Below are 25,924 nucleotides of genomic sequence, written 5' to 3'. Positions count from 1 at the left end.
GTTGTCTAAATAAAATACAAATGAGTGAATTTCTTACGCTTGTCAAACACGCAGTGTTAAAGAAGTTTTTTTTTCTTAAGCATAACATAACTACTGGATTACACGCATCTGGGTGCTTAATATTTTTGCCGTGCTTTTGCTGAGTTTTTATCAGCTGGTCTTGATGTGGCGATAAATCACTGAATCTTAAGCCTCCAGGAGAATGAACATGGAAGGATACTGAGAAAAGCAGATACAGTGAGCTTTAAATATCTTCAAACATGTGCTTGCATGACTGGTGTCTGACTCAGGGAGCAGTGAGCTGTGTACAGTCAGAGACTCGTTGTCTGGAAGGCTGATTGACATACAGTATGCATGTATGTGATTCATTAATCCTCAGTAATGCATATCAAGCTGCTTCATGGATAGTATACCCTTGGTTACCATTACAGTACAACAGAGACAGAAAGATACAGAGACTGCAGATAAACTGATGCTCTGTGGATCAATCCCACGACCTGAGAGACTGCTGTTATCAACGTGGGTTGTGTGAGATTTATTGGATCACGGTACGCATCATAGGGCACATAATCAAAATGTTGAGCCAGGCCCGGTGTTCCTTCCTCAGTCTTCCTCATCAGTGGCTCAGTCTTACATCTACTGTCTTACCATCATCTTCCTCTCTGCTCCTCTTTCAGATCAACTGTTTCACTCACGGACAGATGAGCTGTCCCTCCACTTCACCTGGATCATCAGGGACCAATTCAGTCTATTCAACTTCACTCCATTCCATTCACAAATTGATAAAGATGAGATGGGACCTTACTTCATCCCCAAAGAAGTAATAGTAGATACATATAATAGTTATATATAGTATAAATATACTATATACATAAGAGAATATAACTTTAATCTATAACTCACAACAACAGAAGTACAAGAACAGATACAGAGTATAGAGGAGTGACCAGAATACCATATAATAATAATAATACATTTTCTTTATACAGCACTTTTAAAGGCACTCAAAGATACTTGAATATCTATACGTTAAGAACTTCTATATAAAGAATAAAGCATGAAAAAATACTATACACCAACATGAATATAACTATAATCTGCAGTAAAATAGTCACAAATAAAGTGAGAAGGCAAGAATATTGTGATAACAAAATTCTATACAAAATTGCACTTGAGGGAAAGAAAGTTTTTTAGGCGGTGTGTGGATAGATTGTTGTGTCTGCAGATAGCAGTGTTTGCAAAAAAGATACAGTTATCGCACAGAAGCAAAAACAAAGTGTGTAAAATGTGTGTCTTAAAATGCAAGGACAGCAGCAGTTCAAAAGGTGACATACAGTTCATAGTCAAATAAAATATACATGCAAAATAGAAGGAAATAGAATAAAATGGAATAAAATGGAATAAGATAAAAATGACAGTAGAGAGATTTTAAAAAGTTGAGGTATGATAATTAAGTATGAAAGTGTAGTGCACCAATGGAAATGTAAAAAAATGGCTATTTATTCTAGCATGGTGATGAAGTCTTATTCAAAATTTATAATAAGAGCCACGAAATGGCAATGTCTTCCTGTGATACCTAACCCCCCCCCTCCTCCTACACACACACGCACCACACACACTGCACCTGTACAGGAAGAGGACCTGATCATGTTCCACATCACAGACCTGCTACAGCAAGAGTGCAATAACACATTACAGCGTTTTGCATGAAGGATATGTCTGAACCTCATTTGCTTAGAAGAGATACAGAGGAAAATCATTAATTTCATGCAGATATTTTCTGCAGAGGTACCAAAATACAGAACTTTCTTTTGTCACAGACAGTATGTACTGTATGTAGTTTAGCCGTGTATCCTTTTGCGCATATCATTTCGTACGCTCCTTTTCCTGTGTCACATGTGTATGCAGAAGCTTTGTCATCGAAGACAAATGAGAGGAATGTGGTGTGATCTCTTGCTTACATTATGATACAGTGTATGTTACTGCATTGTGTAATTGAGAGACAAACAAGGAATCAGACTGAGAGGGAAAACCTGTTGTTTGTCTGTTTGTCTCAGCTGCAGGTTGCAGGGCCTGAAGTGCAGGAACAGCAAGTGCTAAAAGTATAAATCACTAACACAGGGAGCCGTTTGAAGAGGATAATCCAGGAACGCTTTGTCTGTTTAAGCTCATGACCCTCTCCTAGGTGGACAGTCTATATCACACACACACACACACACACACACACACACACACACAGATACTCTCATGCATACACAGACACACGGAGGCTGAACGAAGGCTCCTGCTTCCTGGCTCCCCAGGCAGCTAATTACTGAGCCTTCTACACCAACAAAGGAAAGAGACTCTCTCCGTTCAAACATATTAATCCCTCCATTTAGAAGCTGCAGCAGAGACGACTGCGGAGAGAATGAGCGGGAGTTTGTTTAGCCTTCTACATGCGTATGTATGTGTGTGTGTGTGAGAGAGAGAGAATCAGACAATCAGTATGCAGCAAGAGTTAATGTTACAGAAGTTTACGTTGTGACGCAAGAGGAGGAAATGCAAATATATGGGTTTGTAATTCATTTACTTGTATGTGTGTGTGCTGAATGATAACTGTAATCATGAATGCTGCTGCTCTCTAAGGAGCTGTTATGTGTCACCTGACTGGTCCTTGATGAGGCTGATGCCTAATAGATATATTATTTGGACCTGAACTCTAAATGAGCCCTCAGCTTTAGTGCTACATAGATTCTCCAAGTCTCTAAACTCTTCTGGTGGACTGAACATCATTTTTCCTAAAGATATTCCCTCACTTTGTGTTTTTGCACTCTAAAATCTCCAACAGGAGTTCAGTTGGATTGATATCTGGTGACCTGGGGGATCTATGAATGCCAAAACATTTGATTCACATAATTTCCATTCTCAGCAAATCATTCAGTGACCCCTCCAGCCCTGCATGGAAGCATCTGTGTTGTTGAATAAAATGAACAGCACAGTGTCAAAGTCAAAGGAATAATACATTTTAGGAAACTCGCTTATTCTCTTTCTTGCCGAGAGTTAGATGAGAAGATCAATACCACTCTCATGTTTGTGCGGTAAATAGCCAACAGTCAGCAGCTTGTCAGCTTAGTTTAGCATAAAAACTGGAAACAGGGGTAACAGTTAGCCTGGCTCTGTCTAAAGGTTAAAAAAATCTACTTACTGGCACCTTTAAAGCTCACTAATTAACACATTATATCTCATTTGTTTAATTCTTAGTGTAAATATAAAAATTTGTAGTTTAATGGGGCAGTTATGGAAGTAGTTTCATATTTACCACATTTAACTCTCTGAAAAAGTTGAATAAGTGTATTACCCAAAATGTTGAACTATTCCTTTAATGTTTAGTGTTGACAGAGACACCTGCATCCTGTTTTAGGGATTTTCTATTAATGGCTTTATAAAGAATATTCTGTTTGACTGAAAACAACAATTAGACTTGTAAGCTATCCTAAACTTGATCCTTGTTTATACTGTTGATACCTCGCTGGACCTGAAGGAACAAACCAGACTGTGGTGGAAGAAAATATGTCTTTTAATGTGCTATTGTTGGGGAAATGATTTTCACATGGACGCTGTATATACCGTTGTGTTTTGCCAGAAAATGAAAAAAGAATAAAAGCAATATACGCCTGATTTAGCCTGCACAAGCAGACATTTGGAGACTTGAGGAATAGCTTTTCCTCGTGAGAAACAGTCAAACTACAACCAGCTCTGTGTCATTCACGTATCTGCACATCCTCAAGTAAGAATAAACTATTTGCCAGGTGGAAACATCCCAATTCTGCCTCAGAGCTCATGACAGAAGGCATTCAAGACATTCATGATTTACTATATCCATGTTCTCAGCGAAGAACAACACCTGTGTATGTCAGAAGTGAACACTATGGAGAGAATAAGCTGTTTATGAGTGTTTAAAAACCCCATACTTGATTCACAATTCTTTTATTTGCAGTCGCTTTACCAAAGAATTCCTACAACCAACCCGATACTACATGTACATGCTGAGAGAATCGCATCATGTGTGTTTGACATACCCTCTACGCTTTCCTCTCAGGTCAAACTTAATCCTATTTATTCACAACATTAGAACCCTTTGTCCCTGTTTGACATTTGGAGTAAGTGAATTGGCTGAGGTTATTTTTAGTGCCATCTACTGAAATGAAGTCGTAGTACAATGGAGCCGGAGCAGGAATGTAGTGCTACACAAGTGCTGCATGTGTAGACTCATATAACAGCTAGGTTAGTGGGATAAAAAGCCTTTCACTCGACTCTCTCTCTCTCCACTCCCACTGAAAAAAGGAAAGAATATGGGGCTGTAGTACAGTACTTGTGTGAAGAGAAGAGAAGACGCAAGTGTGTGTGTGTGTGTGTGTGTGTGTGTGTGTGTGCCTCCGATTGGCGTCAGACAGCGTGACTACCACAAAGAGATCTGTTTTGACTAGATTCCACAACCCTTAGTCCTTCAGACCTGTGACATTTAATCTTACTAAGACCTCATTTACTCTGTTCACTGGGTAACAACATTCCTCAGATTAACAACAAGCCTGGTCCACAAGCTCTTAGCAGACTAGTGTGTACCCATCCAAGCACACAAACGGCACCCCTATGTGATAAACAAAAAGTACATGTTCTATTCTTCTTCTACTCTATGTCAACAGTCCCTCAGGTTCAGGAGAAAAATGTGTTAAGGTTCAGCCTCTCTGTTAGTGCTGGTAGGAAGAACTTCCAGGTATTGCGTGCAGTTAAGTTCCTTCAATAGGACAAGTTTCATTACAAGGATATTTGCTATGCAAATCTGAGAGAACAGTGTGCGTGTACCGTCCTCACTGCAGGCAGGTATTTTACTTCCTGGCTTCAGGGCCGAGGTAGTGTGTAATGTTTACACTGCTCTACGACACAGAGAGACTTTGCTTTGCCTACAATCTGACTGGTTTATGACAATGTGAAAAAGAAAATCTGGTGGCAATGGAAAAGGAACATAAAACAGCCGCATGTTATCCTGTTTTATTTCTGTTATAATGTTTTTAGTGTTGGTCTGTCTCAGCTGAACAGCTGTTGCTTGCCACCCGGATCAGTTTGTATGCAGGGCAGATTTTTGGTCTTTTTGTTTCACCAGTGGTTTTAATAAATGCAGGTTTTCCACAAAATATATATGAAGGGTTTCGTTCCAAAATGCTACATGAAGTTGCTTTGTGAACTTCATGTAGAAACATTTGAAAAATTTGTTCTGTCCTTAAAAAATAACTATCTTCTAACCCAGAAGTTTCCAACCTGATGTGATCATGACCTCCACAAGGGATCATGAGATGAATCTAAGGGGTTGCAAGATGAAAAAGCCAAAAACTAAATTCTGTATGTGTACAAGGTTATGTTTCTTTTTTCAGATTTTCCTCTATTTTTCCTTTTTTCTTGTGAAATGATAGATAGTTTTACATCATCAAACCTGAGGAGTTGCAAATTGCTTTGTATTAAGGGATTGCGCACAAATTTAATTTAATAATTAAATTAGCCTATACAAAGTGCTTAACTTTCACAACAGAAAACTTTTTTTTTTTTTAATGATCAATGTCTCACTTTAGAAGAAAACCCTTCATATGTTGTCAGGAATCATTTCAGCTCTCCTTTAATGTCAAAGTCAAGGTAGACAAAGGCAGGAATATTGATAATGATTGTCTTTTAAGATAATCAATAATTGTCTTTTATGAAAAGCAGACAAGGTACAATTGCTCTCTGAAAAGATTTTATCAGTTGTTAGTTCATGTGGTTCTGTTATCTTCTTCTTTGTTGTTATTTTCTAATATATTTTAATGTTGTTGCTGTCTTGATAAAGGTCAGTGGACTGTTTACACACCAAGCACACTAATTTGTAAGTACAGGACTTCATCTTTCGATCCCTGACAAAATCTGATATGTTGTATTTTAATGAATATATTTTAATATTGTCAAAAAAAAAAAATTATATATATATATATATATATATATATATATATATATATATCAGTGAATGGGCATGTACTGTACAAAGCCTATAAATACAGAACAGTTGATTATGCATGCAAGTGTAAATCAATCTTTGAATAAAAAATATTCATTGATTTCCTTTGTGGTTGAGAAGACTGTTATAAAAAGGGTAAAAACATCAAACAAACCCCAAAACAGAACTGCTAGGCTACGTCATACAGAGCTATTGTGTCCATAAACTGGAAGGATTAGTGTTCCAGTTGAAACTTCCCTTTACTAAACAGTCTGCTGTTGAATATTAACTGACGATTTAACAGGTAATTTCCCCCCGTTTTTAAACAGATATTATTCCATACAGATGATCAATATCAGAAAGAAATCTCCTGCTCGACATATGTATTTATTTAATTTACACTATTCCCTTTTTTCAGCCCTTACATACTTTTCAGGGTCAAATTTGAACCATTTTTGCACTTGAGAGCAGTAAAAACATCCTTAACACATTTCTTTTAGCCTGAATTTGACCCAGAATATACAAAAATGGAAATATTTCAACATTTTTGTGTAGCTGATACACATTTTTGTAGAGACTTTGACCCATATTTATATAAAAAAAAAAATCACCATTCAAAAATACTGTTGCATTCTTCACATTTAATATAATTAATTCAAATTGTTATTTTCTCCTGTTTTATTGAAACATATGACTTTTATATAGTGTGATTGTAAATGTTTTTTCTCCATAAACAAAAAGTGTAAAAACTAAAGAATAGACTCTCTCTGCTCTCTGAAAGCTCCATTAAGGATTAATCAGCCGTTTATCTGTGACTGATCAGGTATTCATGAATGATTAGTGGCTCAGAAATTTGGTATAGAGACTAACTATGAGGGGAAAACTGTGAAGGATCAGAATATGAACAGTTTTTAAGGGTTAAAGGGTGTTAATGTGTGTTTACCTCCCCCTCTGCCCCCCCTCCCCCACCTGACAAAGAGCACCGGTGTACCGACACCAGCGGCAGCGCGGGCTCAGACACTCCAGATCCGCACTGTGGTGGTTGAGCGACGGGTACTCCGCTCCGGGTTTTGCGGCCGGCCATGTGTGGCCCAGCTGAGGTGACTGGCAGGACTTGTTTACTGGTGGAGAGACTCGCAGAAAGAGAGACGGAAAGAGGGGGAACCTGAGGGAGAGCAATCGCTAAACGGAACGGGAATCCAAGTTTTTACACTTGACCCGTCTTTTTAAAGTCTTTTCATGTTTGTTTACCTCATCCTATTTTGACTATCGGAGACGGGATACCTACTTTGTGTGCGTGTGTGCGTTTTTTCTATTTTATTTTAACTCTATCGCCGACACTGAAACCTGGTTTGTTTTGGATTAGCTAGCTACCGTTAGCTGTTTTTCCCCCATCAGCTAACGTTAATCAGAGAAAAAGCCAACGGGCGGCGCGTGGTGGAGAGTTTTCTCACTTCACAGCAACGTGCAGGTTGAACGCGGCCGTTGTTTTCCCCCTCACCACTCACAGTAGAAAAGGAAAAGAAGTAACATTTATCTCCTCAAGTTTTCCCTCTGTTGTTTTCTTTCTTTCGTTTTTTTTCTACCGTTTTATGGGAGCTCCTTCGTTTTGCGGCGTGGTGGTCAGCGGGGGTGAAGGAGTTCAGAGGAAGGTCGTAGTGGGGAAAGAAAGCTGTGTCGCTGCACGTAGCTGTTCGGAGGAGTTTCCTGGGATGTGCTCCCGTTTGTCTTAAGAAAAAAAAAGGGTGAGCTTTTGAGAAGATACCAGCAAACAGAGGGAGGGGGGGGACCATAAAGACCTGTGGACTTCAAAAAGAGAGAGCGCAACCCTCCCACCCCTCCACTAACCCCCCCCCAACCACTGCCAACTCCCGTTCTTGGCTCTGTGTTTGGGCGATATCCACAACTTCAGCCCATGTCTGCTGGAAGAACAGAAGAGGAGGAGGAGGCTGCTTTTTAAACGCTGTGCATGAGAAAATGTTTGTTTTTGAAGTGGGTCTTTCCTCATTGGAGCAGTGCATTACAGAGAAATGAGCCAGTGGATCTCCTTCTTGGACCTCCAGACTAGCCCTCAGCGTGTGGGATATTATTATTATTATTATTATTATTATTATTAATAATACTATTATTTCTCTCTTGAGTGGAACAGCGAAACCAAACAGATGAACGCGGACTGTCGCCTTCACTTATGGAAGATGAAGATTTTCACTCGTACATGTGTCGTCAGAACCCAAGATCACGTTATTTAGTGGTCTGCAATTATTTCCAGGGCTCACATACATCACAAACTTGGCTGGGAAGATACTCATACATTTATTACCCCCCGGTTTACGGGGGGCAACCTCGACTAAGTTGATTATATCGGAGCTTTTAAGTTTTTAAGAAATTGTTGAATACTTTTTTTTGATATCCCAGCGCCTTTGAAAGAAACATTTCTCCTTCAAGATTGGAGTTTTTTTTTATTTTTATTTTTTGGAGAAGCTTCAAGAGGAGAGCACAACTTATCCTCAAGTCAAAATGAGGCGGTGGACGCTAAAGCTGCGAGCACAAATTGTGTTTTTTATCATCTGCGCCTGTATTATATGCCAGTGTGGACTCATCAATGGAGAAAGTAAGTATTGTTTTTTTTAAATTTTTCCTGATCAGTGTTGCTGTATGTTTCTCATTGCACATATTAACATCCAACTGTTGGGGACTGGTTAGTTTACACAATTATTTGTTGACTTTAATTAAATACCATAATATACTAGATATTACAAATGTAAATTCTAAATTTTTGTCAGCTTATTGCAGTATTTTTTAGCATAAACTACCATTAAGTTTGATAAAGACACCCGAAAACATGCAACAGGGTTTAATTATTTAGACACTGTAAATTACAATATAAATATTTTGTGACTGTTGAACAAATAAAATACTTGAAATAAATAAAACAAAACAAGATATTCTGTAGTACCACTGAATCTTATTTAAGTACCAGAAGGAATATTATAGCGATGAGAGAGCTCAGAAAAATTTATTGTCTTTATTTTATCAATTAATTTCCCTCATGAGTCCCTCGCCTTTATTCTGGCGCATGCGTAAAGTGTAGTATGGGGTCTAATTAAGGAGCTGGTAATTTCGGTTTTCTCATATGCGTGGCTGCGTGCTAATAATTGATATTCCTCCGTAAAAGTCATTGAGGAATATCCCCGCCCCCTCGTGCTGTCTCTTAAAGGTACATATTGTAGCGGCCTGTGTCGGATGAGCCAGCCCCAGGGCCAGATTAGTTGCTGTAACTGGACGAGGGTGGTCTGCTGCAGCGCGTCTAAACTGGGAGTAGCAGGATTGGCCCTGTGAGCGCAGCTAGGCCTCTCATGGCGACAGACACACACCAACAACACACACACACACACGGCGCTGCTGCAGCCTGAACGTAAACAAATTAGCCGCCGACGCTAAGAAGTCTCTTTATAGGTGGCGGATTAGCCTACATCGCTCTTTTGCTCTAGTTCCGACTAAAGTATGGGCGTCTTCCTCTACGGAGGATGTCTGTTCCGTGTTGTGTGTGTGTGGTTTTTTGTGTGTGTGTGTTTTTTTTTTATCAATGAATTAGGAGCTTGATAATAATGTAACGGCGTGTAATCTAAACAGTGCTGAGAAAGATAATGATCCCGCTGTAAACTGCCTAATGACCTCGCTTTAATAATATCAGTGGAGTGATCATTTGCAGGGAATTTAGTTTTCAATTGGGGCGATTACTGCAAGCTGCTGCTGCAGCATTAAAACCAGGAATATAGTGGAAGGAAAAGCCCACCTATAGGTGATAGTGAGGACCACTGTACCCTCCCTTCTTTGTGTTTGTTGTTATTTGATCATGTTTATCCCCTGTGTTACTCTGGCAAGCCATCAAGTGGTAAAATGATATAAAGAAATATGAGGTTAAATTGGTTCTGTCATAAAATTGATTTAGGTGTATATTTTTGGTCATAATTTTTATAATTCTTACTTCGGCCATGTCTTTCTTATATCTACTGTTGTTTAAAGGGCAGTCGATAGTGGAAGAGAAGTGAACGAAAGGCAAAAAGTGGACCTTGATACTTTATTTAAACGAATACATTTGAGCATGTGATAAACTTAGTAGTGTAGTGTTATCTCAGTTTCAATGAATGAATGTCTGTAAAACAAATTAACTGGCTGCTATGCAGGTGCATTAAAATTAATTAACACACATTGTCACTTTTTTTGTATATCTGTGGTTTAACCTTTGGCCTACATTTATGCCTTTTGAGATTGGTGTTGAGTGTTTTAGATGATGTGTTGCACAAGTTCACAAAGTGTTTCAGTACATGAACTTAATCCACGTGGATAGACACAGTGAGCAGTTTGACCAGTTTAAAATCACCTTAATTAAATTATTGATAAAACAGAATTAGCTGTTTCTTGTCTTCAATTAAGTAACATTAGTGATCTTCAGACTTTGAGCTGTGTTACTTAAAAATGGCTCCCAGTGGCCAGGTTCAAAGGAAATGTTCTGGACACTTTACACAGGTCATGTATGCAGACAGAACAGAGGCCCCTGAAAGGGGTCCTATGAGACTGGGCTGCTGGCACCCCTCCTTCCTCTTTCTTCTTTCTTTCTCTCTCTTTTTCCCTGTCTGTCTCTCAGGGAGTGGGGTACATGTCATTGGCTGTTTCTGGTTCCTGATTTTCTCAGTTCTCTGGGAAGTGACCATATTTGGCACTCTTGAGATGTTTACGCCTAAAGGGGGGACAACAACCAAAATACTTTGAATATTTCATTCTGAATCCACACGCTGCCTGACATCTCCACCTCAGTCATGGGAAACAGTATTGATATATAAACCAGGCTGTGGCTCTGATCTGCTGACTGCACTCTAGAGAATGTAATAAAGAGCTTTTTACAGGCTGTTGTTAGCTTGAATTTTGATGGTCCTGTTGGTCACGGTTATCAGCAAACCGTTTTCTAAAGTAATCGCTGAGCTGTCTCCTGGTCTAACTCACGAAAAACAAGTTGTGCAACTGGGAGCCTTGCCCCCTTCTTGTTCCTCTCAGGCTTGTAAGCACAGCTCTGTTGGAAAGGGGTAGTGTGTATGTGTGTGTGCATGTGTTGTTATGTATGCTTTCCATGTGCTTCTGTAACCCGCCCTGTCACACAGAGCTGCATTAAAGCCTCACACATTTCCCGCTCTGACAATCTGAGTTAAATATCCAAAAACGTCTTCTTTATTCAGGAAGAACAGTTGAATAGTTGTGATCTTCCATTACAGCTGATGGATTAATGTGTTGATTTATAAAATTAGGGCTACAGCAGGAGGATGGCCAAGTAGAGATGCCCTCCATTTGTGTGTGAGTTTGTCTGCAGCCCATTTGGATACTCAGGCACTCTTCACTGAAGTGCACAGTGGCATTTTCCGACAATGCTGTGCATGTTGTGGAATGTGTTTGAAGTGGCCCACCATGTAGGTGCCTGTGCATGTGTCACTGTGTGTGTGTGTGTGTGTATTGTGTGTACACGTTTATCAGTATGCACCCCAGCCACCCTGTGCTGTCTGCAGGATCTCATCTCTCAGCTCCTGACCTGCCCACTTCCGGGCAATGTATGTTTTCGGTGTATCTGTGTGTGTGTGTGTGTGTGTGGGTCCAGAGGAGGTGGCTATGCATGAGAACAGTGTGTACTAGAGCGGCAGGCTCAAGAGTGGGCTGCCTGTTATCACTAGCCCATGTGCCCTGAGTGGCCCCTTGACCCCCCCCCCCCCCCCCCCCCCTCACACACACACACACACACACACACACACACACACACACATCCAATTCATCAAATGGACATACTGTTGAGGTGTATTGTTGTGAAATTAGCAAGCATTAATGCATGACGAGCTGTCCTAATACATGAAAGCGATGAATAATGCAGAGGTGAAAAATGTCATGATAAAAGCAAAGCAGAGTGAGCATTTCTCTGCTGAATCCGTTATTTTATATCAGGACATCTTGGAGGACGTTATTGTGCTCATGTGATGGCCTGTTGAAAAGGAAGGAAAGCATCTGCATTTAAATAAATTTGTAGAAGTTGATTTGCAGTCAGTTTAACCCACATTTAAGTCGCCAGTTAGTTAACTGTAAATGTAGTCAAACATAAGTATTGTCGGCATTATTACCTACAAATTTAAATACCTTGTAACAGTCATAAGAGTGAAAAATGCCCAGCTCTATTTCCCAGAACCCAAAGTGATGTCTTCACGTTGCTTGTTTTGTCGGCGCAGTTTGCAATATTGTAAGGCAAGAAAAGAAAAGATAATCGTCTCATTCAAGAAGTCAGAACCATCAAAAGTTCAGCATTTTGCTTGAAAAATGCCTCAAAGATGGATCAGTTATCAAATTAGTTGCTTATCAATTTTCTGTGGATCAACTATTCGGCTCTAGTAGATTTGATTTGTTCTGGTATACAAGTTCACAAACATATATGAGCCAAAAAATAACAAAGCTTTACAATGCTTACTCTGATAGCGAGGCTAAATTATGGACTAAATGTGCCTTCAATAGTTAGGGTTAGATATACTGTGTAATACTTTTTGTAGGTTTGAGTAGAATCAAGATAGTAATACTCCTGTAGCTGATATGAAGGTGTATCATTGAAACTATATAATGTACAGTTACTGTCATTAACCGTTTACCAAACATACAGTATTCAAAATGAGTCACAGGTAATTTCCTGTCGCGGTGTTGTTGTTTGCTTCAGTAATAGCTGTTTTATCTGCTGTTCTCATGCCTCGCTATTAGAACAGCCAGTACTGTATGTTTAATGGGCTCCGTGCAGAATCGTGGCTTTCACAATACAGCCCCACTGCTGATTGCAGATTGCCATTGTATGTTTGGGTAGTCCATGTTCACAGAGCTAGCAGACAATGAGGGTCATGAACTGAGGCTCCACCAGCTGTGTGTTGCGTTTCGAGTGTTAGCCAGGAAGGCAATATGTACTGCTAAAGGAAATTAACTGTTGGGGTTCCTTTCCTAAGTGCTTCCTCCTCTGCTCTTATCTTTCCAAGTATCCCTTTCAACTTCTCCTAACTTGCCAACGCATTTTTTGTTGTTGTTGTCGTTCATCTTGCGTGTGTGTTCCAGGCAGTCTTTTCCAATAGCAATGCAAGCGGAGGATGAAAAACACAACCTGACCTTTTGACTCCCGCAATTCACAGTTTGATCGGCCCGACAAGCAAATACATTCCTGTAACGTGTTTGCTTGTGTGTTCGGTTTTGTCTGCTTTCGACAGACTCTTCAACACTATGTTGACATTGTTTTCATTTTGTGATCAATTGAAAAGGGTGGAAGGATTTTCCCCCATTCAGCCTTTGTGAAGGAGAAAAGATCATTACACAGATCGCAGTATTCTCAACAAGTTCTGGATTTTTAAAACAGCATCAGATTTGACACTTAACACATATTGTTAGTCTCTTAAGATTTGTCCAGTTTTTAAGTGTTGTTGTGAAGCACAATGTGCAGACATGCTGAAGGTTGACATTGACATGGATAACTTTTAAGCAGTTCTTGGCCAAATATTACCTCCCTTTTTTGATTTTTAGTCTACAAACAAGTTCATACAAAAGTAAGATCTGTTATCTCATTTTCAGAAGTTATACACTGAGAATAACCCAACTGATACTGGATTATCTAACTAAACTAAAGGATCATGCTATGTCAACTTTTATCTGTCAGCTTGGTGTGTGAAATTACTCTAAATACTACAATACCAACGTGCCTCAGTGTCCATTACTATTAACAGGACAGCCCGAAGCCAGAATCACAGTTCTAGTGTATTCATTTATATTCTTGAATTTGTCATTGCTGAATTGATCCAAAATCTGAAAATAAACTGAGTCACTTTGATGTCATAAAAAAAGTACCAAAAGTACCAGAGTTGGGCTGCTAAGTGTAGGTCTATAAAATGAAGAGGAGGTAAACATGTTTGCTCAACAAGTAGGGTGATAAACAATAAGTTTTAGATGGACAGATGGAGAGAAAGAGAGAGAATGTCACCTGCATTTTGAACATAACATGCTTTTTTGGGAGACGTTAATAGTTGCTTCAGCCACAACGTTTTGGGACTGCGGTAGATTACCCAGTGGTGGTCCTTAGATTTAGGTCTTTTGATGGAAGATGTCAGAAAAAAAACAGCTATAGCCTTTCTAACAGCCAGACTTTTACAAAGATGCATATTATCTCTTATTAACAAGTGACAAGACATTTTTTTAAAAAGTTCTTGATAAAGAGTATAGCTGCTACTGCACCTGCCGTAAAAAATAAACTAATGAATGACTATAATTCTCTTGAAAGGTGGCTAAAAATTCCAGAAAATAAAGTTGAAATGAAAATTAATTGATTGATTTGTCACTAGATTTCTAATTAGCCCTGAGATGCAATTCTTTGAGAACACTTGGATCAGAGGAGGTTTTCCCTATCCATCGCAATATCATGTCAGGCTGTAAATGAAGTGAGCAATTGGAATATGTGTATCTGTCTTTACAGTCCTGTGATAGGCAGAACTATAGTTCAAAATACAAAGCTTAGCCGATGCCATCCTCTCTGACTCCCATTCCTAGATAGAGAACTGTGGCTGTTTATGTAAACCTCTGCTCACTGCACAGAAATGTAGTCTAGCTGGGAGGGGATGGGATGCTGGGGAACACACACACACACACACACACACACACACACACAGACAAACACAGAGTGCGCCGTTACGCCATGCTGCAACAATCTGATTTGATAGTCCTTGTTGCTGTTTGGATCTGCCCTATTTTAACCATTGGTGACTTCACACTGTAAAATCCACGTTGAGCCGTCCCTGTAATGCGGGGATCAGCAAAGGGATCTTTTGGGGCCCTTTTGCAGGCAGGACCAGACACTGGCTGAGACAGTGTCCTTGTCCTAATGTGAGTAAATTTGTAAATCCATCTTCTTTTTCTCCATTTTGGCCGTCCATCCACAGCAGCGTGATATTTTTGACCATCAGTGTGGTTTTTTTGTTGGGGTTTTTTTTTTTTTTTTGCAAAGATGCTGTCTGAAGTTGGTAAAGTTGAAAATGACTGTGATGGATGATGAACATCCTGTATATATCGTCCTGTGGTCCCGGCTCTAACTACACATCCAAAAAGACTCCCTGGTACAGTCAGTTGTTCACCTTTGCTTTGTAAACAACTGTTGAAAAATAGTGAAAACCTGTTTGGTAGAAACCAGGTAAAGCCTCTGGTTCAAGCGGTCGACGCCTGTTGGATGCACTGCAGTCTTTTTATGAAAGCAATTGTAGAATTGACATTTTAAACAGTGTTTCTAAATTAATCTACATTAGCATAGACATGAGCGAGGAGGGTCGGCTAAATGGGGGTCTCTGTTGTCGCCATGATAGCTACTTAGGACAGATGTAATATAAAGTTGAACAACTTGGTAGATAAAATCTTCTGTGCATATACAGTTTTATACTGAACTTTGGACAACCCTGAAATTTTGAAACTAAATGATGAGATTTGAATTCACTCAAATATATGTAAGTTGAAATTGACAGAAGTATATGGTATCCATCTTTCTTTATTTCACATTGAATATAACTGAAACTTTTGATTTACAACTTAACATATTATTTAATACAATAAAACAAATGAAAATGTCATGGCCAAAACTATTGGTACCTTAACTTAATATTTTGTAGCGCAGCCTTTTGAGGCAATAACTGCAGTCAAGCGCTTTCTATATCTCTGAATAAGGTTACGACACTTCTCCACTGGTAGTTCGACCTACTCTTCTTGAGCAAACTGCACCAGTTCTCTCAGGTTTGATGGGTGCCATCTCCCAACTGCAAGTTTCACCTCTTTCCACAGATGTTCAATGGGATTCAGATCAGGACTCATAGCAGGCCACTTCAGAACAGTCCAACGTTTTCTTCTCATCCACTCTTGGGTGCTTTTTGATGTATGTTTAGGGTCATTATCCTGCTGGAAGACCCATGACCTGTGACTAAGACACAGCTTTCTGACACTGGGCTGTATGTTTCACTCCAAAATGCCTTGATAGTCTTCTGATTTCATTGTGCCCTGAAACCCAGTGCCTGAGGCAGCAAAGCAACCCCACAACATCACTGAGCCTCCTCCATGTTTCACAGTAGGCATGGTGTACTTTTCTCTTTTCTTTTGTAAACACAAGGTTAGTGTGATTTACCAAAAAGCTCTAATTTTGTTTCATCCGTCCAAAGCACATTCTCCCAGAAGGACTGGAAATGCTTGTCAACATGCATTTTGGCAAAGTCCAGTCTGCCTATTTTGTGTCTTTCTCTTGGAAGTGGGGTCTTCCTGGGTCTTCTACCATGGAGCCCATTTTCATTCAGACAGCGACGGATGGTGCGACTTGAAACTATTGTACCTTGAACTTGAAGATCAGCTTGGATCTGTGTTGAAGTTTTTCTTGGTACTTTCGCGACCATTTGAGCAACCCTTCTGTTCAATTTCGGGCCAATTTTCCTCTTGCGACCACGTCCAGAGATGTTGGCTCCATGGGTAACATTGGCAACAGAGGTCACAGGAACATCAGGCTCTTTTGAGATGGTCTCGTAACCTTTCCGTTGACCATGCTTGGCTATTACATTTTTTCTAATGTCCTCAAACCACTCTCTAGTTTTCCTTCTGTTTTCCATGTTCAATGTGATGCACACAGTGGCACAAAACAGCAGAGTCAGTAATTTTCTCCTTTTAAACTGGCTGCATGAGTGATTATAAGATTGAAAACACCTGTGACACTAATTAAAACACAATAGTCTGCTTAAAGTATCACTACAAATCAATTATTTCTTACAACTTCTACAGGCTACAAGTAACAGGCTATATTAGAATGTTTTTGTAGAATAAACATAAACATGCATCGATAATAAACTATCTTTTAATTTCAACATTGTTCATGGTGAATGCATTATTTTAATAGAATGTAAGGGTACCAATAATTTCGGCCATGTCTGTATAAAATTAATCTTACATTAAAAGTGCACCACATGTGACATGAAGGCTTGGTTGTGTCAGTGATTTACATAATGTTTATATTTTATAATGCGCAGGTTGTAACCACATGCTTTGAACATTGATTATCACTTACAATTGTAATAATTCTGCTTTTTGAGCCAATTATGCTGTCGATTGTATAAACTTTTCAACTAATATTGCTTGCATCTCAGACAAAACACAAATCAAATCAAACTTAATTTTGTTGCTCCACTGTTGATGCAAAAACCGAAAGGGGGTGTCCACATTTTTTGCATGTCACTATATGTACGCAACTCTGTGCAAAGTTCACCCTCTTTGTATCTGTATCATGTATCTGAGTGTATACGAGCACTGGGATGCGTGTGTGTGTGTGTGTGTGTTTGTTGGGCTGGAGTGGCTGTGTAATTGAACCTGATGGGTTAAATTTATTTTGAGGACTGTCATATGACTGAGAAGTGGCCGTTTGACACACAGCCCAGTGTGTCTCTTAGCAGTTAATTACAAACACACGCACACACAGGACTGTAAGGTTGATCAGTGTTATTGAGCAGAAGTTCGGAAAGATTCAACCTATGAGATAAATACATAGAATACTAAAGATGAATGAGAGATATAGCAATCAATCAAAGCTGATAGTAAATGTCAAATTAATTTACACATCATGTTTTTATAGACCTAGTTGACATTTGTGATCACAGTCATGCAAATTCAACCAATTCTTTGCAATTTTGTTTGATTCCAGCTATGTTTTTGGTCAAATTTGAAAGTAGGTTATAAGATGTTCTAATTACTTCACTTTCCTGCATAAAATAATTAAAATCAGAATCAAACTTCGACTTCAACGAGCCAGAAAGCATTTGTTTCTAGTGTACTCCTGAGTGAGAAACATGCTACAGATTTGATGATTAAATGTGGGAACTGAAGCAGGGTGAAGAAAGTTGTTTGCACCACAACTTTTACTCCCTCTCTCCCTCCTTTGTGAATGTTGTGACACTTGGCTTGCTATCTCTCTCCCGCCTCACGCCGGAGCTCCCTCTACTCCCATATCCATCTCTCATTCTCCCTCCCCCCCCCCCCTCTCCGTTTGCTTTTACGTTCAGGGGTAAGAGGGTTCACTCTCATCCGCTGATTTGTTTTTCTTTCACACTGCAGATGCGCACAGCCTGCAGACCTACGCACACACACACACACACACACACACACACACACATACACACACATACACACACCTGCTAATCCCACTCTGTATGGGGTGGGAAAGCCTCCTCTTTCAAACCTCTTAAAGGTGTGAACACCATCCATTTGACACCTCTCTCTCTCTCTCCCCTCTTTTTTTTTGTTTTCTCCTCTCTTATTAGGCCTGCTTGCACCAGCTGGGCCTAAGTGATGCTTAACACACCTGCACATGGTGAACAACAGCACCCAGTCACATGGACTTTTCTGATTATGTTGCTGCTCTGCATCTGCGTGTGTTCATGTGTGCGTCTCTGTGTCGTTTTATGAGCACTGATGCTTGTATGTGTAATGCGTTCGGTGACGGCGTGTGTGTCGGTTAGGGGTGGGGGGGGGGGGGCTCTGTTTTTGTCCTGATGAACCAGCCTGAGATGGGTTACTATGGTGACAGGACTAGCTGTGCTGGCAGTAGGCTACACTGCTCCCCCCCCCTCCCCACCTCCCCTTTCTAAATACTCTAGACTGACTGCATTTAACTCCCATTTAACTTATTTATGTAGTTTTAATACGTGACGACAGAAGGTAGGGTCTTGTCATGTCATTATACATGCTATAGTAATATATTGAGTTGTAGTTGTATAATGCAGTTGTGTAATGTCACAAAGGCTCAGTACCTGTTACGCAGTCAGGATCTTTATCCAATCAACATGTGTCGTGTTCAACGGGGGAACAAGTCATTGAATCTGCTACTATCACTGCTGGATTATGTCCTAAAAAGATTCTCTTCACACACACTTTCTTCACCGTAGCCTCACCATTATCTCAGCAGATGGAGAGGGAGACGGAAACCACCTGCTTAACAGAAAGAGGTTACACAAAGCACCTTACTTGTCAATTCTTTCTCGTGCCCACTGCGCTGCTTCTCCGTACAATTTCACCCACTGTAGTCATAGAGCCAGATGGGTGAAAATCTGGCCATGCCTTGCAAAACTACTGGCCAAGCAGTAAATGTAATCCCTTAATTATAGATTATGTGCTCATATGATTTCATTAGGGCTTTTTTATTAACTGTTGACTGTTTTTTTAATAACCGGTTTGTTTCTGCAATTTGTAAGCGGTCTTTATTCTTGGCAGTGATACATGTAATAACGAACCCACTAATATGTAGCCTGGTACATGTAAGAAATAAATCTCACAAGCTCAGTTTTTGTGAAACCGAGAATCAGTTGAGCCATCTCACATTTTGTTCTGGACTAATCAACCGACTATAGGGAGTGTCGAGATGATGATCTGACTCACCACCTTTCATAACTAGCTAAAAACTAAGCGTTGTAGATCACTGTAGCGCATATTTCTCTCTAATATGTATTCAGAAACCGAATTTGAAAGATGATTTAACAGAAATTGACGGTGTGTTTCCAAAATAGCCACAGTGTATCTCTGGTTTAAAGTCCTACAGCGTGTCAATAAAAGTAATTCTCTAACAAGCAAATTAGAAACTTTTTCTCCAGACCGCAGCACAAGTTTTGCAGGTTGAAACAATATCAAACAAAACAGTCAAGAATATTCATCAAAATAAGCATTGAAATGTTGGCACAGAGCAGTCTGGTACTGAAATGGCCAATTATTGCACACTTAACTAAAACGTCTGTAAGCACGGCCTGCGACGAATGAATGTTAAATTAATTCATGTGACTCAAAAGTGGGACCGTTTAGTCACAAAAATAAATGCAGTTCTCTTAAACAGACATAATCTCTAATATACTTTTAAACTTTTTGTCAAATAAAAGCAGTGGATTGACTGCATGTGCACGCAATATGTTCTGGGAAAGAGGGAGAAAAAAACAAAGCATTTGAGTACAGACGTAAGCATCAGTTATGGCAAAACATTAAGCTCTGAAGCATTCAGGTCAGCCCTAGTTTTTTTTTTTTTAATGTCAATAAATAGTTGTTGACGTGTGTGCTTTGGCCTGCGTATACGCATCACGTGCTCTTTGCTGCCGTAACAATGTTTAACTGGTCATTAAGCGTCATGCTCTCGACTTGCTGAGCTTTGAAGAAAGAGAAGAAAACAGATACATAAGGACTAAAGGCTAAGAGTGAGAGGAGTGTGGCAGAGCTGATACTGTACCGTCGCTCCGTCTGAGAGAAAGCAAGCAGTGGACTGATGCCAGAGCTGAGTGAAAAGGGACAGAGAGATGAAGAGCTTGCACCTCGTTTATGAGCTCGCATCAAGCATTCCTAATTCACTTACAGTTTGGGGGGCCCATATTGAATCATGCCTTGCTGTTAAATGACAGCGTAATGAATGGAAGTCATTTTACAATACCGCCATGGCCACAGACCCTCCACTCCAGGGACCGGTCTGTCAGAGGCTAGGTAACAGCAAGTGATTTGTTGCCCGGGGGCCCTTTTGAATGTTAGCATGACGTCAGTATTCCATCCATGCCCATACCTAGCATGCTCGTGGATATCCTGTATGGAAAAACCAACAGAGGAGGGCAGCGATAGAAAATCTTTCGGAATCTGCAAGGAGTTTTTTTTTTTTTTTTTTTTTTTTTTTTTTTTTGTGGAAAAACAAACAGCAGTGGGAGGGGATATTTGTCCATAATCAAAAACCCATGTTTGAATGTTTTATTGATAACATGCTCAGAATATCTACTGCTGCACGTGTAATGATATCAATTCATATAAGAAAGTGGCGTTAAAAGGGCAGAGAGTAATAAAAATCGATTTCTTGCAGAGATTCATAACATGTTTGTGCTTTGGTAAATGGACGGAGGCACTGAAGCTGTGGGTATAGGCCTCAGCAATGGAAAAGGTAGAGGGAGGGAGAGATACGGAAAGAGCGGCAGGATGTGTGTCTGCATGTTTGTGCAAATGCGTGTGTGTGTGTGTGTGTGTGTGTATGTGAGGTTTTCCTGCAGCAGCCAGTGAGAGCTGGTGGTCTAACAGAGCAGACAAACGGGCCATTAAACTGACCTGGCCCCTCTGCTCTCCATCCCTCCAGCCTCCCCTCTGCTTCTCCCTCTTTTCCGTCTTGGTTTGTCAACTCTCCCGACGTCTGTTTGCTCCTGTACCACTTTGCTTTCTCCATCTCAAATTCTGCCCTGTTTTTTTTTTCTTTCTTTCTTTCTTTCTTTCCCATCTCCTCTGCTTGTTAACGTGTCTCCTCACTCCTCTTTATAGTCTCCCCAGCTCACACACATATTCTCCTATACACACACACACAAACACGCACGCACACACACACACACACACACACAGTTGGAGTCTCATTTCAAGGCAGTTAGAATCAAATTATTTCCTCCTGTCTGGGTGTTTTTCTTCATTTGCCTCAAATTTTGGATTCAGTCGTAGCTCGGAGTTGGCAGCCTCGCAGCAGTCCAGTCAAATCAATAGGATTTGCCATGCTTGGGATGAGCTCACTTGTCCATTCACCACACAGGCAATACTAAACCTCTAAACTGTTATAGCTGGAGGTTAAAACTACCAAGTGTCGAAAGAAAGTGTTAGCATGTTGAGCTACAGCTGTCCCAATCGCAACTCTTGGCTGTTTCCCCTCTCAATCTTTCTTTCTCTGTTTCAGTCGTATTGCTGAGCGGCTAAAGCACAATCTACAGTAGCGCAGTGAGTGTGTTAGAAATATTACAACACTGGAAAGAAGCTTCATAGCCGCTATTCAAACGTAGAAGGTCGTGAGCAGGCAGGCAGAAAGGTTTGGAAGAAGAAAGCAAGCCATAAGGGACGGAAGAAGCTGATTTGGCAAAGCCATCAGGCAGGCGTAGCTCGTCCAGCCCCATGTGTAGCTCTGGTTTGTGGGTCGGAGCGTTGGTGGGGCCGGGCCCTGCAGCTGCTGCCGTGCGGCTGCAAGTCAAGCAGGGCAACCGTGCCCCGACTGCCTCCCTCTCAGACCGAGGCTCACCACACCAAGACTGCGCTGCGCTTCACTCGCTAACGTGGGAAGATGAAAAGGAACATCAGATGTTTTTTGTATTACTCACTCTGCATATGAGTGTGTTGTGTGCGTGCGTGTTTGTGTCTGTGTGAGTCGTCTCCGTCCTGCACTATATCTTAAGCACAGTCCCGCCTGCAGTTGATTACCTGCTCCTGTTTCATAGTCTTCCGTCTGTTCCCAAATGTGTCGACTATGTCAGGAATGCTGCCCCCCCACAACATGCGATTTTATTTGTTTGGAGCACCACCTGGTTTAGCCGTTTTGTAGGGCGTGGCCAGAATTTTTGGGATTTCTTTTTTTTTTTGGAGTCTGTGTGTTACTGGATGTACAAATATTTTCTAGACAGGGGACTTGTTGGTTTTTAGATGGAAATAAGCAGAAAAACTGAATTCTGCGTGTTTGTTGCTTACTTTACAAATTACATGTTGCTACATCCAACTAACAGCAGGCAGAGCTTTTTAGTCATATGGAGCATGGCATGTTTAATGCACTTGGCTTGCGTTTTTCATTCCTTTATGTGAGTTGGTAAAACACACCATGCCGCAGGAGTATATGAGGCATAGGGAAGGAGAAAGCAAAAAGGCTGGAAATGGAATGAGGAACTGGGCCATAAGGAAAAAAAACCTCCAGATACAAAGACAATGACCATCTTATCTGCTATACATATGGACTGAATTCTTGGCCTTTGTTTGCTGCTGAAAAGACCCTCAGATTCTCAGTCATCTCATATCAATCTTACATAAACAGTAAGTTGGACACGAGACATGTTTCACTGTCAAACTATACATGTCCATATAGTCGATATTTGGTGTTTGTATTGGTAGACATGGACTTCTGCTCTTGCTTTTTCTGCCCTCTTTTCCTCCACTTTGCTTCGTCCACCTCTCTTTTCCTCTCCCTCCCTCCCTCCCTCCCTCCTCGCAGCCTTGAGTTCAAGGTCAAACCAGGCTCTATGGAACAAGAAAATAGTGAGTCATTGTTTTTAAAAACAAGTGACAGTGACCCGGCACCTCGCCTGCCCCCATCACTTCTTTTTCTCTTCCTCATTCTTTCTCTATGTTTATATTTTGTCTCTTTGTCTCCCTCTGTCTGTATCTATCCTTTCGCCTCTCCCTCCCCTCCCCATCTCTTTTCTCCTCTCTCCTTTGCCAGTGCCGGAAGGTAGAGAGATGGAGGCGAGCCAAAGTCACCAGTGTGATCTGATTTAGGCCTCTCTCTTCTCTTGGCCAGCCATCTGACAGCGCAGGGCCTGCATGTTGCTCTTTTCTACCCGCTTCAATCTGCCACAGCCTGGCCCTGTGCCACAGCTGTAACGGGACCCAGCGTTGTATATAAATAGGCTAGGCCAGCTCCCTTTGCCATGCTCTTCAATGGGAGGCTGAAGCAATGGAGGAACAGGTGCTCCAACCCACCCACTCCTCTCTCTCACCGCTCCGTCTCCCTTCTCAAGCCCCTCCACCTTTAACTGATGTCCTCAAATGTGGAAGCACAGGTCATTCGTGATGCAAGTGATAGCTACGCTCGCTTGTTGTATCACTCGGTCATTGTCCCCTTTGACTGTTAACAGAAGGTTTTAAAACTGCCCCCCTCCTTTTTCTTTCCCGGGCTCACGTACTGTTATTTTGGTCCTCAACTCTCTTTGTTTTGGAGGTACAAGTTGGTACATGTTAATCAAAATGCCTCTCATGCAATTTCTCAGCATCATTTTTCACTGTAGAAGCCACAGCTTGGCAGTGGGCGCATAGGGAGCTGGCTTTACTTCTCAGGACTTTCCACAGCTATATTAACAAACAAATGCATTTTTCCACTGGCAGTCCACTTGGCACCGCAGCCGCATATTCTCTCTCCTGGGGTTTGTTCAGCAACTGCGCTGTTGACAAATCTATAATCAGCAGATCACCTCATCAGGGGCAACGTGCGCCTAAGCTGACAGGGAGGGGAAACTTCTCACAGTCCCGAGTTAGCTGCCACCTGGTTTCATGCTATACAGGTCTGGTTTCACGCTAAGCTAATGTGCAGCCGCCCTCTGCTACAGTGAAAGGCAGAGGCATGGCCGGTCCGTGGGCCACAGAGGGTTTCAACTCTTACCTTCTAAAACTGCCTCTGTGATCCACTTTCTCACTGCCAGCCAGCACCGGGCTAGCCAGCCAGCTACTGTTAGTTGATGCATATTAAATTCTCTGCAGGGAGCACAACTCTAAAAATAAAGAATCTGTCTGAAATTATAGCTACACTATGACAGAGGCTGCAGCTGAGGGTGCTCACTGAAAAAGTGGAGATGGCCCTTTCTGTCAGAGATAGCCATTACATTACATCGCTATGACCTCAGTTGCACTGATCAAGCTTAAGTAATTTTTGTGCTGTAATTACAGTGACTTTATGCAATGAGCTAATTCTGCTTTATATCTGACCAGGGGAGACTGCAAAGATGGGAGTGTGGTAGTTGATCACATGCTGTTAATACTTTTGGCATTTGACTGATGTCTTTAGTGTATCGTAGACTGAGTGCAAATTAGCAAGAAGTTTGGTCTTTAGTTCACACTCATTACAAACAGCCAATACTAATGATTTAGAGACATCTCGGCTAATATTCCTTTTGAACCAAGCAATAAATTGAAGGGGGGGGAAAAAGTAAAAGGAGAGATGTTAGACAGATGTTTTCTTTTTCTTCAAACACGCTGCATAAACTTCCATCTTACATTCGACAGACCCTCGATTTGCTGTGCAGTTAAATCTAAATCAGAATAATTTTTTTGCCCTCCCCTTGTCAGCACATAGCTGCCTCACACTGTGGCTGGATTGTATCCTCAACGTAAAGGTTGAAGTAGAAATGTTGAAGTTTGTGTGAACAACAGTAGCTGCTGCTATCTTGAAAACAGCAATTTATTCAGATAATGTCACAACGTGAATGTGTGAAAAGAGCTCATAGGTATTCACGCAATACACATAATCACAAATTATATGTATATTATCAAGAGAACTGACATTTCCAAGGATGCAGTTACACGTACAGCATATTTAAACTTTTTAAAAAAAAAACAAAATATATACATTAAAATGTTGTAAGGGAATTTGTTAATCTCCCTTTGAAGACTTAAACTCGTTCACCTCGCTCCATCTCCAAAGCTTTTTCCTCTGCTGTTTCTGTTTGTCTGACACCCCCTATACCTCCCTCCCTCCTCCTCCTCCTCCTCTTCTCATTCCTGCTGCCAAATTAAGTGTCAAACAGACAGGGAAGGCGGGTGGATGGCCCACATTTCTCCTATAGAGGTCCACAGTATGGTACAGTACGTTCCAGTCTTTGCTCTGTTATTCCATTCTCTGTCCTGCTCCGATACAGACCTGGCCCCCTTTTTCCCCCCCGGGCTCATTAGCGGCTGATTGGGTTGTTATTGTAATTAAGAGCTCTTGTATAGCCAGTGAGAGCACCAAGCTGTCTGCTTATGGGTGGTCCTCAGTGGGAGGGTGGGCTATAGAGGGGTCACGGTCATTGTCCACCAAAACCCCCCCACCCCACCCCACCCTATCTACACAATGTCTACCAGTTTTTTTCCAAATCAGATATGAAGCTCTATTGTGGTGATGTAAGTCAAATTGTAAATTAGAGCAGCAGTTCATTTGGTCTGTTTTGTAAACCATTTCCTTTTTTTTTTTTTTTTTTTGATGATGATGAAAAGATGAAAAACTGTGCAGCAGGTGTCTCCCTCTTTCTTTACATTTTGCTGTTTCTCTGTCTGTCTTTTTGCCCCGTGTACGTCCCTCATATATCC

At 40.9% G+C, this 25,924-nt stretch overlaps 1 protein-coding gene across 1 annotated transcript in view; it reads left to right on the top strand.

Annotated features, from left to right (window-relative positions):
- Nucleotides 1-7,024: 7,024 nt before the first annotated feature.
- The window catches only part of insrb (insulin receptor b), an 85,809-nt gene continuing 66,909 nt past the window's right edge, over nt 7,025-25,924 (top strand). The window contains exon 1 of the mRNA XM_067596927.1: nt 7,025-8,612. Within this exon, the coding sequence (XP_067453028.1) occupies nt 8,519-8,612 (94 nt within the window). The 5' untranslated portion in view covers nt 7,025-8,518. The remainder of the gene's footprint in view (nt 8,613-25,924) is intronic.

The sequence above is a fragment of the Thunnus thynnus genome, chromosome 8, assembly GCF_963924715.1.
Source record: "Thunnus thynnus chromosome 8, fThuThy2.1, whole genome shotgun sequence".
Taxonomy (NCBI): Eukaryota; Metazoa; Chordata; class Actinopteri; order Scombriformes; family Scombridae; genus Thunnus; species Thunnus thynnus.
This window is presented reverse-complemented; position numbering and strand designations above follow the sequence as displayed.